This window comes from Sycon ciliatum, chromosome 2 (genome assembly GCF_964019385.1).
Source record: "Sycon ciliatum chromosome 2, ocSycCili1.1, whole genome shotgun sequence".
In the NCBI taxonomy this organism is placed as follows: Eukaryota; Metazoa; Porifera; class Calcarea; order Leucosolenida; family Sycettidae; genus Sycon; species Sycon ciliatum.
The window spans coordinates 35,246,658-35,262,787 of NC_088644.1; the positions used below are offsets into that span (position 1 = coordinate 35,246,658).

General features: G+C 46.5%; 1 protein-coding gene across 1 annotated transcript; it reads right to left on the bottom strand.

The window, feature by feature from the left end:
• Nucleotides 1-20: 20 nt before the first annotated feature.
• On the bottom strand, nt 21-10,191 carry LOC135809818 (uncharacterized). Its single transcript, XM_065323248.1, has 5 exons — nt 6,764-10,191; nt 4,602-4,870; nt 2,960-3,147; nt 2,026-2,102; nt 21-585 (listed from the first exon to the last, which is right to left on the bottom strand). The coding sequence occupies exons 1-5, from the start codon at nt 7,214-7,216 to the stop codon at nt 202-204; spliced, it is 1,371 nt and encodes a 456-aa protein (XP_065179320.1). The 5' UTR covers nt 7,217-10,191; the 3' UTR covers nt 21-201.
• Between the last annotated feature and the right edge of the window lie 5,939 nt (nt 10,192-16,130).

Consider the following 16,130-nt stretch of genomic DNA (forward strand, 5'->3'; position numbering starts at 1 on the left):
ATGACACATGCAAGGCTGCATACTGGCGGCAAGACTCATTCGTCAAGGCAAACACAGTAAACCCAGTCGGTCACCTCAGCTATGCTGCAACTACACGACCAACGGTGTACTAGGAAAATCTCCACAGCGCTGGACAGCACTCTTGGTCTACTGTCAACAAAAGATCTGGAAAAATCTTTTTGAATATACCTATTTCAAGTACTAGAATAACCTTTGACTCAGATTTGAGCCATAAAATAAATAATACAATATTTGATGAAGTTGATTGTTCCAACTAGAAACACACGCTTCTTGCCGAACTTGACACTTGACTGACTTGACTGACTTCATGTTGATAGCCGCCGAAGTCGCAACGTCTAAGTTCGTACAATCTTTGATATTTAGAAAAACCGTCGATATCCTCAGCGCAAACGCTCCGCCTTTGGCAAAGGCCCTGATCACAATATAGTAGGTCTTGGCGGGGAGAAGAGGGTGCACAACACGCGGGTTACCATCCTCACCACCATCAGTGGCTGCAGCGATGAAACGTGTTTCAATGTCAGGACCATACAGGGTGAGTGCCAGGTCAGCTTCATCGCCAGTCGTCTAAGCAGTTAAAACAACAAACACCGGAAAATCGTCCAGAACACACCTTTAACGCCCCCCCCCCCCCCCCCCCCAACGGTTGCACATGCAATGCTCATTTCTCACCCGCATGAGACCCGGAAAGCGAGCTATTCCGCCTCCATCTGGGGTCGCGGGCATTCCTAGTGTGTTTACATACATCCAAGAAACTGACTGGGACCCTGAGTGAAGGCAGTCGAGAAACCTCCTGGCCGGGCCAGCCTGTTTGACACGTGAACGCACCACAACTTTCCGCCTTGGCAGCGTACATATCCCACATGCGCATTCATGACGATATTCCGCCTTGGCAGCGTACATTTCCGCAGTCCCAAATGCATGCTGCATCCCGTCATTCAATGAGGTTGTTAAACTGTCCGGGCAGGAGTGACTGTAGGTGCAGGTCGGGCTGAACTTCTCCATATAACCATGGTTTTATCCACCCATAACCTAGTTTTCAAAGCTGACGGGACTCTTTTATCGGAATTAACTTGTACTACCTCCGCGTCATTAAAATTGTCGCTTCGCACATCGCAATGTTTGTGAGTTTCTCGTCTTAGTCAGACAGTCAGAATCGCTGTTTTCTGTGTTCGAACATTAATGCGACCCTTCCTGCGCAATGTCTACGTTTTACTGAAGCCGTGGTGGTCTCAGACTTTGTCGGAGCTCTCTTCTGCACCAAACAAATCCATTGCTCTCCTCACTATTCCGCCCCAGAGCGCGTATCGTTTTTTTCTGGTTTTAGTGCCGTCCCACATTTTTCCCGTGTGCATATATCAAGACTGCAAGCTTGGGTATAATAATCCTGGTATCTCTCCTGAATTCTAAATTCTGAAGTTGACGATGGCAAGGACAAAGTGTTCTCAAATTCCTAAAATGCGCTACGTGTGGCGCATGTTGCTGGGAATGTAGTAGGTCTGAAAACACCAACAACATCAGTAAAGCGTTTGCCAAGGACAGAAGTTGCGAAACTGCTTACCCTATCTCGCTGGAAGGTCGTTGCAGTGTACTTGAAAAATTGCTACTTTGCCCTAATCGCCTGCCACCTGGAGGCATGGATCGCATGAAAACGAAGTTTCTAGACCTGAATTTGAACGCCCGTGCTGAAGGGTCTGCCTCAAACTCTGATGAAGACGTCAACCTTAGCTGCAAGTGCAGCGAAGCGGGAGGTCACAAACTAAAGCTTGGTCCGTCGACAATGCTCTGCCTCAATTTCTAGCTGATTTCTTTGCCCTTCGAGTGGACAAATTAAATTCGAAAAATCGCTCTGGGTAGGGACAATTTTAATGACGCGGAGGAAGTACCCAGAACGTCTAGAAGCACATCTCTCTCTCTTTCTCTCCCTCCCTTCCTCCCTACCTCTCTCTCTCTCTCTCCCCCTCCCCCCCCCCCCCCCATGAAAACACACATCTATCACACACATACCTCGATTGTGTACTTTCTTTTTTCTTTTGGATCACTTGTGAACGTGAATTTCATTTCCTCTCCAGGGCTGATGTGATCTAGAGGAAACAGCAAAGTGCAAAATAATAGGAAGTTGGGCCTTATGGCATCTCTCCGAGACTGGTGCGAATCACTCGCAAAGCTCCAGTCCTGGTTCGATGCAGTCAATCAGCATGTTGATATCGTACGTACGGAATTGAGCAAGCAGCTGATATACTCTATCAAGCCGCGGTGATGCAGCCAGCTGTTTTGTTCTACCATGTGCACAGGGACTGTGTGACATCATAGACTCATGAATATCAGGCACGTAGGAGCAAATTCACAAACACATTACAAAATTGTATATATAGGGACACTTCCCCCATCAATGCCTTTGTAAGATGTTCAGTTCATAGGCCAGCGAAACAAAAACTTCTTGGGACGATTTACGGCCATTGCAACGGAAAGTGCTTCTACTGCAAATATCAATGATTCACAGCTCAGCGCACTAAACCAGCATTGAGCGATGCGCAGCTAGTGCGTAAGATCTCATTCATGCTAAGCAAGGGATTTTGAAGACAGTGCCTATTGTCAAAGTTTCAAAAAATAGCAGTGCTGCTGCTGCTGCTGCTCAATGGCTGAACCTGACCATCCTGTAGTGCTATAAACTGCAAAACAGAGAGTGCCAGAATTCTGTCTGGTTTGCCTCAAAGTCATCTGCCTTTGTGGAAAGCCCCCGTCTCGCAGTTAAAAGACGCTGCCTTGGATGCTTTGTGCCGATATAGACATGCCTTGTTGTTGACTTGACCGCATAGGGATCAGTTCAGCCAATCAATCTGAGCTCTGGGTTAACTGGGTTATTCTTAGTGCCAGCAGTCGCCAGCAGTTGTCTCAGGAATGGAGATGAATGTTTTATTAAAAGGGAGGGTAATCTTACTCTTTGACTTGTCAGCATCTTCAGGCAGAGTCTGCGGTTCTTCCTTTGGTGGTGCTGGCTTTGTGCCAGGAGGACCGTAGAGTTTCCTCACAACGAGTTTGTCCGTCGGTGAAAGCTCTGATATCACGGGAAAATCAGAATCCTGTGTCGGCCTCCCATCAATGCTCAATATCAACCCTTTAGGAAATCTGTGCACGACAACCAACAGTTTACGTACAGAACACGGACAGAAGTCAAGAAATCAAACTACTAATAAGTTAAACAAACAATAAGAGAACTGAAAAAGTGTTTTTTTAAACTCTTGGACAGCCTGAAACCTCTCTGTTTTACTAATATGTTATAAATATAATAATATGTTCATCCTTGCATCGAGTCAAGAACTTGGTTTTAGCACTGAACTCCCACTACGATGCCTTTAGCCGATTGGCAAATGCTTTCACTTACTAATACTTGACTTCACCGCAATCTGTTCAACCAGACACTAAGAGCCCTGCTGATAATAAAGAACACGATTGAAACAGCTAGTTGTTCGAAGATTCAGTACCAATATATTTAGTATGATTTCACCTCGAAGCATGAACTTAATCCAGCCTATATGGTGCTTGGTCCTGCCGCTGATCCCGAGACCCATGGTCGGGGGAGGTAGGCCCAAATCACCACCCATGGTCGGAGGAGGTAGGCCCAATTCACCAACACGCTGCGCCGGTTTCCCGCTCTATAGTCATGTCTCCCCATTGGTTCAGTCTTCCCATTCCGTTCCCCGCTGGACTGTGTATTTCAGAAAGAAAAATAAAATAAAAAAATAAATAAAGAATGGACTCGGATGGAGAGCCAAGGATAAATATATATTAAATAAAAAATGGACCAAGGAACTACATGTAAAAGTTACGCTATAATGTCCACTAACACCACCAGTTACTAAACGGCTAGTTAGTTGTAGGACGTCAGTACCGTCGGTCAGTGTCGTGAGCTGATTGTTTCGTACCTGGTGGTGTTAGTGGACATTATAATTATAGCGTAACTCGTAGTTACTTGGTCCATTTTATATTTAATATAAATTTATCCTTGGCTCTCCATCCAAGTCCATTCTTTATTTTATTTTTTATACTGAAATACACAGTGCAGCACTTCATTTTTTTATTTACAGGTGGAATCCTGATAATTCGAATATGGCTTAATTCGAACATACCGCTTAATTAGAAGTGTTTCCAGGATTGATTTCTGTCAATTCGATTCCCACATAAAGTTTTCTGATAATTCGAACCTCGAACCGGACATGTCCGGTTAATTCGAAGTTCCACGGATTTCACTTTCATAGAAAATGTGTGGGATTTGTGCTGATAATTCGAAGTAAGCAAAGTGTAATTCGAAGTTCACTATACACTGTAATGATCAGTTCAGTTTGCATGAGCAGGCTGTGCTGGTCAGTTCAGTATCCGTGAAATCTGTATCTAAGGTCCATAGCGCAACTCTACGTGAACATGGGAGCATTTTGACATACATATTGTGTTGTGGGTTCATGTTTGGATAATTAGAATGTCCGGATAATCAGAAGATTTTTCCTGGCATTTGGAGATTCGAATTATCAGGATTACACCTGAAATATAAAAAGTAAAGCATTGAGTTACATGGAGACACTTACCTATAGTGCATGATGGACTGCATGTCGTATGTAGAGCCTGTAACATCATCCGCCTTGAACGGTTCCAGGATTTGTCTCTGGATCTGCTCCTCATCCCAGTAGTTTGGTGACCCCGTGAACTCTGCCATCACCTTGGGCACGTTCCAGAGCACAATGCCCTTGATGGGTGACTGGTGTTCGTGCAGTAGACCAAGCACGTGACCAAATTCGTGGAGTACAGTTGACTTGTCAATCACAGCAAGGTTCATCGTGCACTCATCTTTAGGAATCTGAAAACGCGCATGCCGGGGAAGGTGAACGAGAGAGAGAGAGAGAGAGAGAGAGAGAGAGAGAGAGAGAGAGAGAGAGAGAGAGAGAGACAGAGAGAGTGTCACAGTGTGCGTAATGCATGCATCTACGTGACTGGCGCTCGACCTACTGTTGTGGACATGGAAATCCGGTCGCACGTCTAGCGGCCCCAGGGTGCTGGCCATGCAGCCGTGGATAAGCGGTACACACATGCAATTTATGCGCTGCAGCGTGATAGTCGCATCGAATCAACATGTGCCCTTCACGCAGCGTTCTGTACGCGCTGAGGGCGCCGGCCCCGGTCAATCGACCGGATTTCCATGTCCATGACAGTACGTAGCTAACTGAGCTATACGTAACGTTGCGTTCAGGCACAGCCACTAGTCTACGGTACCGGCGCTAGTGACATGTCCACTCACGCGCGATGAAAATACAGTATTTTTTGCTGGACTCGACTACGCTGTACAGACTGTCAGTGTACTGTGCTTGTGCAAGGACATCAAAGACAAAGCGTGGACAGTAGGCATGTCGCATACATGTACATCAGGGGCGTGCTCGGCCCCCCAACTAGGGGGGTGCACGGGAGCCGAGGGGAGCCCCCCCCCCCCCTCGGCAATTTTCTGCAATTTGTTTGCAACCTTTCTTGAATTTTAGAGCATATTTGCATACATTACAATTGCAATTACCCAGATTGAAAATGTTTGGGGGGTGCACGTGCCCCCCCCGTGCCCATCGCCGAGCACGCGCCTGTACATGTATGTATGTCCAAAGTGGAAACCAGTGTTTTCATCTTGGTCTTGAAGTGGGTGCTTTGGTCTTGGACTGGAGTACGAGCGGCTGTTTGTGTTGTTAGTAAAATTACTGTTCAGGTTTGTGGTTTTGAGGACAAAGGCAATGAGTTTTCAGCAGAAGACTTTGTCGGCTCTCTGGGAAAAAAACAGCGTGAAATTTCTGACGGAGAGTCGGATTCTTCCGCCACCGGCACTGCTGAAGGCAGCAGCCAAGTTGAAGTTCAAGACTGTGACGAGCCAAGTTTCACAATAGAGGACGAAACTGATGACGAGCCCGCTGCAAAAAGATTGACTTTTGGTGAAGATTATGACTTTTCCGACGTTGGCACACTCTATGATGACGAGAATTGTCGGTGGAAACTCTGTCCACGCACTGCCCCTTTATAAAACAAAGGTGGCGATCGCCAATCAACACTGGACACCCACCAAGTCCTTCCCTTATCCAGTCAGTGGCTTATTGCAAAATGGGGGTCGGAACTTTTTGGAAACCACCTTTTTTTGACCCGGTGCACGCGCCTGATGAAGAGTTCAAAGAGCACAAGCAAAGAAGACATCTGAGGGTGATAGCGTCCCTCATTGGGCACAACTCTACATGACTGCAGTGTTACCACTGCCCGTATTTGTCCGTATTTTTACGGAAAAAAGATGTTTTGTCCGCAGTACGGATTTCAATCGAATTATGCCGGAAAAAGCGTTTTTGTTTTCCACTCGGCGAAGTGTTTTGGTAGTCATAGAATGCTTTGGAGTTTGGACTGAAGTGTAAAAATGCAACGAAGTTTTGCTTAGCGGAGGAAGTATACAGGTGAGAAATTACAGGAAATTCAGCAAGTGCAGCCGGTGTGACAATGGACATGCATGTGCAAGTCTGTGTGTATTGTTTTTTTTCCAAATTACACTAATAATCAGTGAGAATATTGACCTGAAAAAACGAGTACGGAAAACGCTGAAAAATTCCGCAAAATGGCACTGGGCAATACGGATGGGGGTAGAGGGCACTTGGTAACACTGTGACTGTACCTGCTTGTATGTATGCATACATGATCACGTATCATTATTGCACACGGGAACTGTGGCATGACTTACCCTCAGTGCATCCGTCCCCACACGGGAGTACGAGCCCTCCTTTTCCTTGAAAGACACTCGCACTTCCGAGTCGCTTCGATCTGTCACTTCAACGAATGAAATACTACAATGTTGGCTCCATTCGCTGGCAATGGGTAGCACTCGATCACGTTTCGGATGATCTTCAGTAAAGTACACTTTTATAGCCTCGGACTTCTTTTTCGCCCAGAGGTTCTTTGTATCCTTGTTGGCCAATGCAAACTGGGGTTTCACCACATTCGTACTGTCCTGACTCGGTCGCCTTTCAGCTTGGGGCTCAGTCCCACCCGATGCGGCCACTTCGTCCTGTTCGTCCGACTCTTGCTTTGAAGAGTTAGCGGCACATTCAGCTTTGCGCTGTTCAACATCTTGTAGCTGATCGCGTTCATCGCCAACCTCGTCGCTAGGTAGAAACACTGGATTGCGGCACCACATGACCGCTTTCTTCACAGCACTCAACACGACTGACGTTGTATCCGTGCTATCGAAATGGAGCAGCAGTAAACTTATCTAGGTCGCTAATACTATGGGTAAAATGAATACTTGCTTTTACTATCAGTATCTGAAAGAGAAAAAAACTGTTTCTACAGTGATCATGTACATGACTAATTGAACTACATTATTTTTACAAACGCCAAAGGGCCAAAGGCAGGGCCGGGAGAGATTGAAGAAAATCCGAAAATGAGTCACCTTGTCACCACAAGGCGCTAATTCTAGTCTGTACTGACTGTAGACTACTAGTACTACTACCAAGAGTCCATAACGGCAAGAGTATGCAACTGTGATTATGGGTGCATGCGTACGCGTGGCGCGCTGCCTAGGCGCCTTCATTACCATGATTACGTAACTAAGTTACTTGCCTTCATCACGCTCTGAAAGCATGCATTCAAACTCTCAATTTCTCGCACGAGCCCATCCGTTTTTGCTCGATTCGTTCCAGTACCTACACAATCTCTGAATTCTGATGCGTCTAGCACATCTCAATTCTAAAATCCACCGGGAATCCACAGGAAAACTACACAGACTACCCTGTTATTATTCATTGCAAAAGAACACCGAAAGGCCAGACCGCATGGTGAAGACAAATGTCTAGACTACTGAAGGATTCTCTGAATCCTTGTGCCATTAACAAGAGGCAGGATGAGCGCGTTACGGGTTGAGTTTGTCGAAAACCAATTGTACTTCATCATGTGTGAAGGGGTTTTATGAAGAAATATTTTATGAACCAGTGTACAGAGATGGTGCTTATGACGAACGGAGAGAGGAGAAGTGTGTGCAAGTCGATAAAGGGCATCCGAAGGAAAACATCGATCCTTGTTGTAAAGAATTTTAAGTGTAAATCTATGGTGGACTTCTAATTGGTTCAGAGTTGTGTCAGAAAGGCCACACCAAGCGGTATCGCAATAGTCGAATATAGGGAGAATATAGCACTGATAAAATAATAGTTTACGCTGGATGGGCAAATGAGTGCAATGTGGTTGTAGTACCCCTTATGCTGAACTGGTTCGCTTGCATACACAGTTGACATGTGCAGCCCAAGAGAGTTTGCAGTCAAACATCACACCTAGATGTTTGTGCTGAGTAACAACACGGATAGGCATAGTCGAGTCAGGGAAGTATAATGGTTGATCAGGAGGGGATGAAGAAATATACATGGCTTCTGTCTTGTCTATATTGGGCTGGAGTTTCCACGTTTGCATCCACATGACAGTGCTGTTGATGCGATGCTGCATGGTAAAGAGTAATTGTGCAGGGGAGGAATCAGAACAGATAAGGCCAGTGTCATCCGCATACAAACTAACATCGGGGACAACTGAAGGTAGGTCATTAACGTAAAGCAAGAATAACAAAGGACCCAGAATGGAACCTTGGGGCACTCCAGACGTTACAGGGAGGGGATCAGACAAGAAATAGGACAAGCGAACAGCCTGAGAACGAGCAGACAGATACGAGGATATCCAACGCAAGGCAGCATCCTCCACCCGGAAGGTGACCTCCAACTTGGCAAGTAAGCCACGATGCCAAACGGTGTCGAATGCCTTAGCCAAGTCGAAAAACACCATTCCCACGTGCTCCCCACAGTTCCTCTTTGTCGCTATGTCTTGGACAAGTCGAGTCACCTGGTATTGAGTTGAGTCACCACGGCAGAATCCCGACTGAGCTGGTGAGAGAGCCGGAGCGATGTGCAGGTAGAGGGAATCGAATACAATACGCTCACAAAGTTTGGAAACTGTGCGCAGCAGAGAGATGGGGCGGTAGTTTGCCGGGCAAGCACGGGAGCCTTTATTCTTGTAAAGCGGTGTCACGATGGCGGATTTCCAATCCTGTGGGAATGTACCAGTTCGAAATGACATATTTAAAAAAAATAATGGCGAGAGGATAGGCTATTGATGGTGCAAGAGACTGCAGCACTTCATTCGGGATCCCATCTGAGCCGGGAGACTTTCCACATTTCAGGCGCTTCAGATATTTCCGAACTTGAAACGTAGTGACATGTCACGGCTGTTAGCTGCACTTGGATCGCGGCAACTTAGTTTTCTGCACGTGAACCCTGAAAAATCAATGCATGCTCATGCATGTTCATGCATAACCAGTCAGCTGGCCTGCTCGCCCACGCATTTGACAGGTAACAATTCCATCAAATTTGAGATATCGCTTCGTTCTAAGTCTCAAAACAGTTCTAAAGTCACCAAACCACGCTGGTAATCGATGGCTATTCAATGTTAACATCTTCAGGAAGACTTCAGCCGTTTCCCGAGAGTTTGGGCATCGTTGCCGTTATTTTTCACGGTGTTCTTCTTCGTCCTGTCTGGAGCTGCAATTGCATCCTGGAATTATTTGAAAGGTATTTCGTGCGGGCTGTGGGGGGTTCCAACAGGCATAAACTGACATCGCTATAGGATAACTGGTAACTTTCACCCTTCAAGGAGGTAGAGCAATGAGAATTTTTTTGTGGCGGTCGTCCAATTTTTGTGGCGGTCATGGCTGTATTTGTGCACTTCCAAGGCTTTCATTCTGCCTGATACTACTTCGGACTGTATGGGAATCGTTGTTTAGGCACATGTAGCTGTCTTATTTGGTAGATCTGCTGTTTTCAATCACTTGGGACACTTTGTCTAGCCTATTTGTCTTTCGTTCGTGCCATCTATCAGTTTTGTGGGGTGCCTTGACCTGTATTTGTGAAGTTCTCGAGTAAAGACCCTAATTCTTGACTGGAGTCACGTCTTGAATTGAATTTGCTTGGTGAGCCCTCGTTCACGCAGTTGTACTTATCGTAATAGTCAATATCTGCTTGCTGGACGGACTAGCGGCTAGAATAGGGATGACCAAATGGTCCAAGTGTGTACTAGTACACGATTATTGTTTCCATCATCGTGAAATGCTCGTTGTGGAATTGCAGCCGTCTGCCTTTGGCACTGAGGACATGAGGAGAGTTGATTGTTACTTCTGCTCAGCAATGAAGCGATCATCAGCTCTCTTTGTTCTAATTATTGAGAGGACATACCGGCATCGCAATCAAGTAAAGATTAGGCAAACCTCGCCAACCTCCAAAGAGAGTCGAAGATATTTTCTCCAAATGCAAAGACGATCTTTGTGAGTTTGTGACTTGCATTTGCGTGCATACATGAGCAAGTCATGGACCACGGCACGTGCGCGGTTACCATGCCATCTCGAACCGACGCCATCTTTCTAAGTTGCCGCTTCTTGACAGCCGTGGACAGTGATTGTACGGAACGGAACAGATATGAAAGGCGACTGGGGCAAAAGGGGGAATGCGCCACGAAGGATCATCAGCCAGCCCAAATGAGGTGAACTGAGTGTTCAGAATATCAGCTATGCTCTTGGGGGACGTGGCGACCGTACCGTCGGATGCTATCATCGTTTGGGGCATGACACGGCCGGAAGTGTGCCGCTGTGCTCGCACAAACTGAAAGAGTGTAGGTCGATTCGGTGACGTTAGTGATGCTTGGATGGAGCGTATATATTGACGATGTGCTTGCCGAGACAGGTGCTTTACAGCATTCCTTTGTCGGTTATAAGCTGCATGATTTACTGCTGTCGGATATTTTTTGTACACACTATATAGATCACGCTTGCGTTTTACAGCAGACCTGAGCCCAGCAGTAACCCATGGTGGAGATTGCATGCGGGGTCGTGGAGATGTCACAGTGTGGGTGGCTCCGAATGAGGTGAGGTGACGACGGAAGGCGGACTGGAGCTCACAATCAAAGTGATGAAGTGCGTCATTAACATCAGTGTACGAGTTCAGAGAGGACCAGTTGTAGCCAGCTAAATCAGCGTTGATTAATTGCCAAAGGTGCGAAGGTACTTGTTTGAAGCGATACAGTGAAGAGGGAGGACCAGTGGAAGAGTTGGGGAAGTAGTTCGAAATAGGGGCGTAACATAAAGTGCAAACAATCTGTATATGGTCAGACATACCCAAGGGAGGTGCTTGATCAATTGAGCGCATGAGGCGTGGTCGGTTGGTGATCACCAAGTCCAGACACGAAACAGAGCCATTAGGCGAGGAATGAGTGGGGAAGTCAACCATCTGGTGGAGCCCAAGAGCAGCAAATACTGTGCTAAGGAGATCACCAGCCTTCGAGGTAGACTCGGTGGGACACCAGCTTGAGTTGTGGGCGTTGAAATCGCCAGTCACTAACAGATCATAAGAATCTAAACAGACTGACTGTAATGCCTCAACAAACATGTCACAAAAGTACGACAATTGCATTGTGCTCTGTGAGGGTGGTCGATACATGCAGCATAGTAAGATGTGATTCTGAGATTGAGTAGAGGGGGAGCCAAGTTCAAGCCACACAGACTCGCAGCCAGGGCGTTGAAGGTCGGCACGAGGGGAGACGTAAGGAAAGGAGTCCGAACGGACAAGTACGGCAACACCCCCATACCCACGGCTACAATGTGCTTACCGATTGTCTTCCGGAGGTCGATCTCTGCGGATGCAGATATAGCCTGACAGTGAGAGCGGGTTCGAGGGACAGAGCCACGTCTCTGTTAGGCAGATTATGTCAGGCTTAGCACATTCGGCAATAACGCAGAGCTCAGACAACTTGTTGACAACAGAGCGACAATTCAGAGATACTAGGGTTAAATCACGCTGGGATTTAGGGAAAAAAGGGAACGCTGATGGATTTAGCGCAAGACCATTCGACTTAGCACCCCGAAGACTACAACTGGTGAAAAGTAGCAAAAGCCATGGCAACTAACGCACCATTCAACAGCTTGGAATCCTGACCGCCACTAGTGACTAGGCACTATTCAGCCTGGTCTACACCACACTGTGGCACACAGCTATGAAGTGACATTTTCTGTCCCAGGGGAAACTCGCGGAAAAAAAGGGCACATTTTCGGCCATAACTCTTGAACGGCTGGTCAGATAGGGACACAGTTTTCAGAGAATTTGCAGCTATTCATGCTCTTTCAACTGACGTAGCACTCAATATGAATTTACAAATTCGATTTTTCAGCGAATTTTTGGGTGATGTGCCCCCTTAAGGGGGCACATCACCCAAAAATTTCATATGGCATTCAATTGACCGTAACTTTGGTGTTTCTCAGTGGATTTGAGTGAAATTTTGACCACACACTCCTGCCACTATGCTGGCCCTCAGGACATGATTTACAAGTTCTTGCGCCTCACTGACAGGCTTTCCAGGCCGGAAAAACTCAAATTTCCGGCATAGTGCTACGGTGTGCGAGCCACCCAGGAGCCAAACAAATGCATTTACATTTTTTTCACATTTTCGTGCCCATTCTGTCCGTGCGCGGGACCCAAACCTAAAACAAGTCCAGAAGCAGCCATGGGTGGTGGGGTACGGCCCCTCAACGTGGCCCTGGAATCTGTCACAAAGGAACGAGTGGGCGTTCTTTCACGGACTCCCACAGACCCAAGTCAATTTTTGAATTTTTTTAGGTTTGGCACGTGCTACGAGGTCGTACCTTTGATACAACATCCAGTGCTGGGACCTCCACAGCAAGCCATTTCCACAGCGCTGCACACCAAATCCAGGATGCCCTCAGAAACCGGCAAAGACTGCCACTAACGTTTCACTACTGCCTAGTACTGAATCCTACCTGACTTCTTGACACGACTCAAACTTGCCAAAGTCACTAAATCAACGTCAACTACAATAATCAAGCCACATATCTGGAACGTCACGAGGGTGCTGGCAAAAGTCCTGCTGCACGGCGGCGGGCTTCGCCCGCCGCCGTGCAGCCCAATACGTGGTTTTTTAACGTGATTTTTTGGACTTTTTTGGACAAATGACAGCATGCGACAAAAAAATCTTTCCTTGCAAGGGCACATTTTCGGCCATAACTCTTGAACGGCTGGTCAGATAGGGACACAGTTTTCAGAGAATTTGCAGCTATTCATGCTCTTTCAACTGACGTAGCACTCAATATGAATAATTTACAAATTCGATTTTTCAGCGAATTTTTGGGTGATGTGCCCCCTTAAGGTGGCAGATCCCCTTTTGGGTCCAAAAAAAGGACCAAAAAATGAAAGTTGTCAGAATGAGGCCATATCCGGCTCATTTTCCTCCTAAAGTGATGAACTTTCCGCTGGTGTAATTTTTTATGCGGTAAACAACACGACGGTTGGGAAATTTTGAAAATTCAAACCAACTCCCACTGCGAATTTGTAAAAAATCAGCTGATCTCCACTTTGAATGCAGTTCGCAAGCGCAATCAATCTTCGTTCCGGTTCACCGCGTGGATCGCGGAGGGTGCCAAGACCGCCAGCTATTTGTGTGTGTGTGCCGTGTTGGCTTTTAGTTGTACCCCGTACCGACCCGTACATCTACTCAGCTCTGCAGTACAGTCAGCTCAGCACTGGTACGGTGTCACTGTCAGCACGAACAAAAAAAATGCAAATCCGCGTCAAAGGAAGTACAGAAAAATTTGGAAATTGGCGTGGCCGCTGTTCTCTGTAGCTTTTGTCTTCTGGTCATTGGCAATTAGAGGAGATAGTCCGCTAACTACAGAGCCAAGAAGCGTGTTTTCTACGGGAACCAGTTCCAGAGCCCCAAGCGCAGAGATCTGGAGAAAGAAAACGAGTCTGCATCTCGTGCTCAAACTGAATGTGACTCTGAGCAATTGGGAGTACCTGACACGTCTCGTAGCTGTGAACCCTTGGCTGGCGATCTGAACTTACTTGCAGATGAGGATACCGAGAGCGCTGGTGACTCCAATGAAGACTCGAGTGAGGAGAGTGGTGAAGTCCTGGATTCTGACAAGCGGAATTTTAGTTTGCAGAAATTAAATTTAATTGCAGAATTTATTGTCCACATCAGCAGTTTGCAGAAAATGTAAGAGCTGGCCTAGTCTCCATAATTGAAGTTGCATGCAACTACTGCACTGCTGTTGCTTCACCGCCCGCAGTGGGAAAGACATCCAGTTATTTTGAATTGAATAGAAAGAGCGTACTGGCTATGCGCCTGCTTGAACGAGGCCGCGAGGATTTCCGGAAATTGTATGCATTCCTCGATTTGCCAACGCCGGTTGCAAAGAAGAACTACCAGCGCCACGTGAAGAATCTTCACCAAGCTGCTAAAGCTACTGCAAGTTTGAGCATGAATAATGCTGCTGAAGTTGGGTTCACACAACGAGTTGCAGCCGGGGAGGAATCGCCAGCCGAAATCGCCGTCACAGCGGACGGAACATGGATGCGACGAGGATACAGCTCCTTATATGGCATGCAGACTGTGATTGCTTGGGAGACACACACATTTTGTGGACGTGGAAGTGTTGACCCGCTATTGTACTTTCTGCACAAGGAAGGAGACTCCCTACGGAACTATTTTGGAAATGCTATCTGCAGGATTGCAGGCTTCGTCACAGCGATGGCCCGTGTTATTTGGGCATCTGTTTGCCACAACGTACAGTCCAAGGATGCCGAGAAATGCAATCAGTTCTGCCCAGAAGGACTCAGGGTGCAGGTGGCAGCAATAGAAGTGTGGATATGGCAATGTTTCTGTGGCAGTTTCTTCATCGTCAAACAACACTATCCCTGTTGCAGTCTTTGAAGAAATTAAACCTGTATATGTCCATCTTGCCGACAAATCCCTCCTACAGGGCTGTGTTCGCCGTGCCACACAGAATGCCAATGAAGCACTCAATGGCACTATTTGACATCTCTGTCCAAAGGAATCGTTCTGTAGCTCCATAACTGTTGAGACTGCTGTGTTCCTGGCAGTGATCGTGTTCAATGAAGACCACAGTGAGCTTGCCGAAGTAGTACAGCGTATGGGGTGCACTGTTAGTCCGTCGTTGGAGAGAAATCTAGGTGTCTTTCAAGAGGAAAACTGTACCACAAGCGTAGAAAGTCGTCAGAAGAGGAGCAAAAGGCAAGGAAGCATTGCAGAGCAATGAAGAAAGGGTTTCTGGATCAAGCACAGCACAAGGAAGAAGAAACATATGCTGCTGGTGGCTTTTGAAAGGTGAAACTGGAGTGTACTTTTTCCTGAATTTGACCCTCTTTTTCATGGACTCCGACAAGCTTGAGCCAACATATCTCAGGGCTTACTTGTCATGGAATCATAATCTTGGGCATTATTCACATCTACGTGAAATTTGCTAGGTGCTAAACTAAACAGAACTGTCAATATCCCAGCGAGGTTCTTCCAACTGGCATGCCTCTGAATTATCTGTAAACATCGCGTTTCTGATCTGTAAAATTGAAAATCACAATGCTCCACTGTACATATGTTTGCAAGGTTTAGTCTAGTTTAGCACCTCGAGCTGTCAGTCTGCATGAGTTCTGAGCAAATTAATACTGCTGGGTACCATTAGCCTCTGTTCTCTTTTGGCTCAATCCTTGCCCTCTACGTGCGATATGAACGCATTTTGGCTGAGAGCAAGTTCGGCACTTCAAGATATGTGAGATGTGTGAAAAATGATTCTGAACCTAGGTATGAACACCCTCAACATCACTGCCAAGTTTGGTTTGGATATTCCTAGCTGTTCATGACTTCTGGTCCAAAGAGTGTAGTATACGGAAAAGGGGAACTGCCACCTTAAGGACGCGAGCACTATTGAACCATTATCAGTTGTATGATGATTGCCTATTTAGGCGTGAAGCTATTGTAACAACGGTGATGCGTGCTGCTCTGTGACTAGTGTGCACTGGGTGATGCGTCGAATGCTTAGGCCTTGACCATCTTGTTGACGGATTATGCTAATATTTTCGTGAAATTATGCTTTTCGCATTGCTGAAAAAATTGCAGAATTATGCTGTTTTTATGGTAAAAGTTACCATATTATGCCGCATTATGCTCACATACGCTGCTAATGCAAAATGGTTCTGTGCAAAATAACAAGGGAATTT

Excerpts from the sequence above, each read along its gene's own strand:
- LOC135809818 (XM_065323248.1), bottom strand. The coding sequence starts at position 7,216 with ATGTGGTGCCGCAATCCAGTGTTTCTACCTAGCGACGAGGTTGGCGAT. Across the intron at positions 3,148-4,601 it reads CAGTCCATCATGCACTATAG|ATTTCCTAAAGGGTTGATAT; the intron begins GTAAGTGTCTCC and ends TGTCGTGCACAG. Across the intron at positions 586-2,025 it reads AAAGAAAGTACACAATCGAG|ACGACTGGCGATGAAGCTGA; the intron begins GTATGTGTGTGA and ends TTAACTGCTTAG.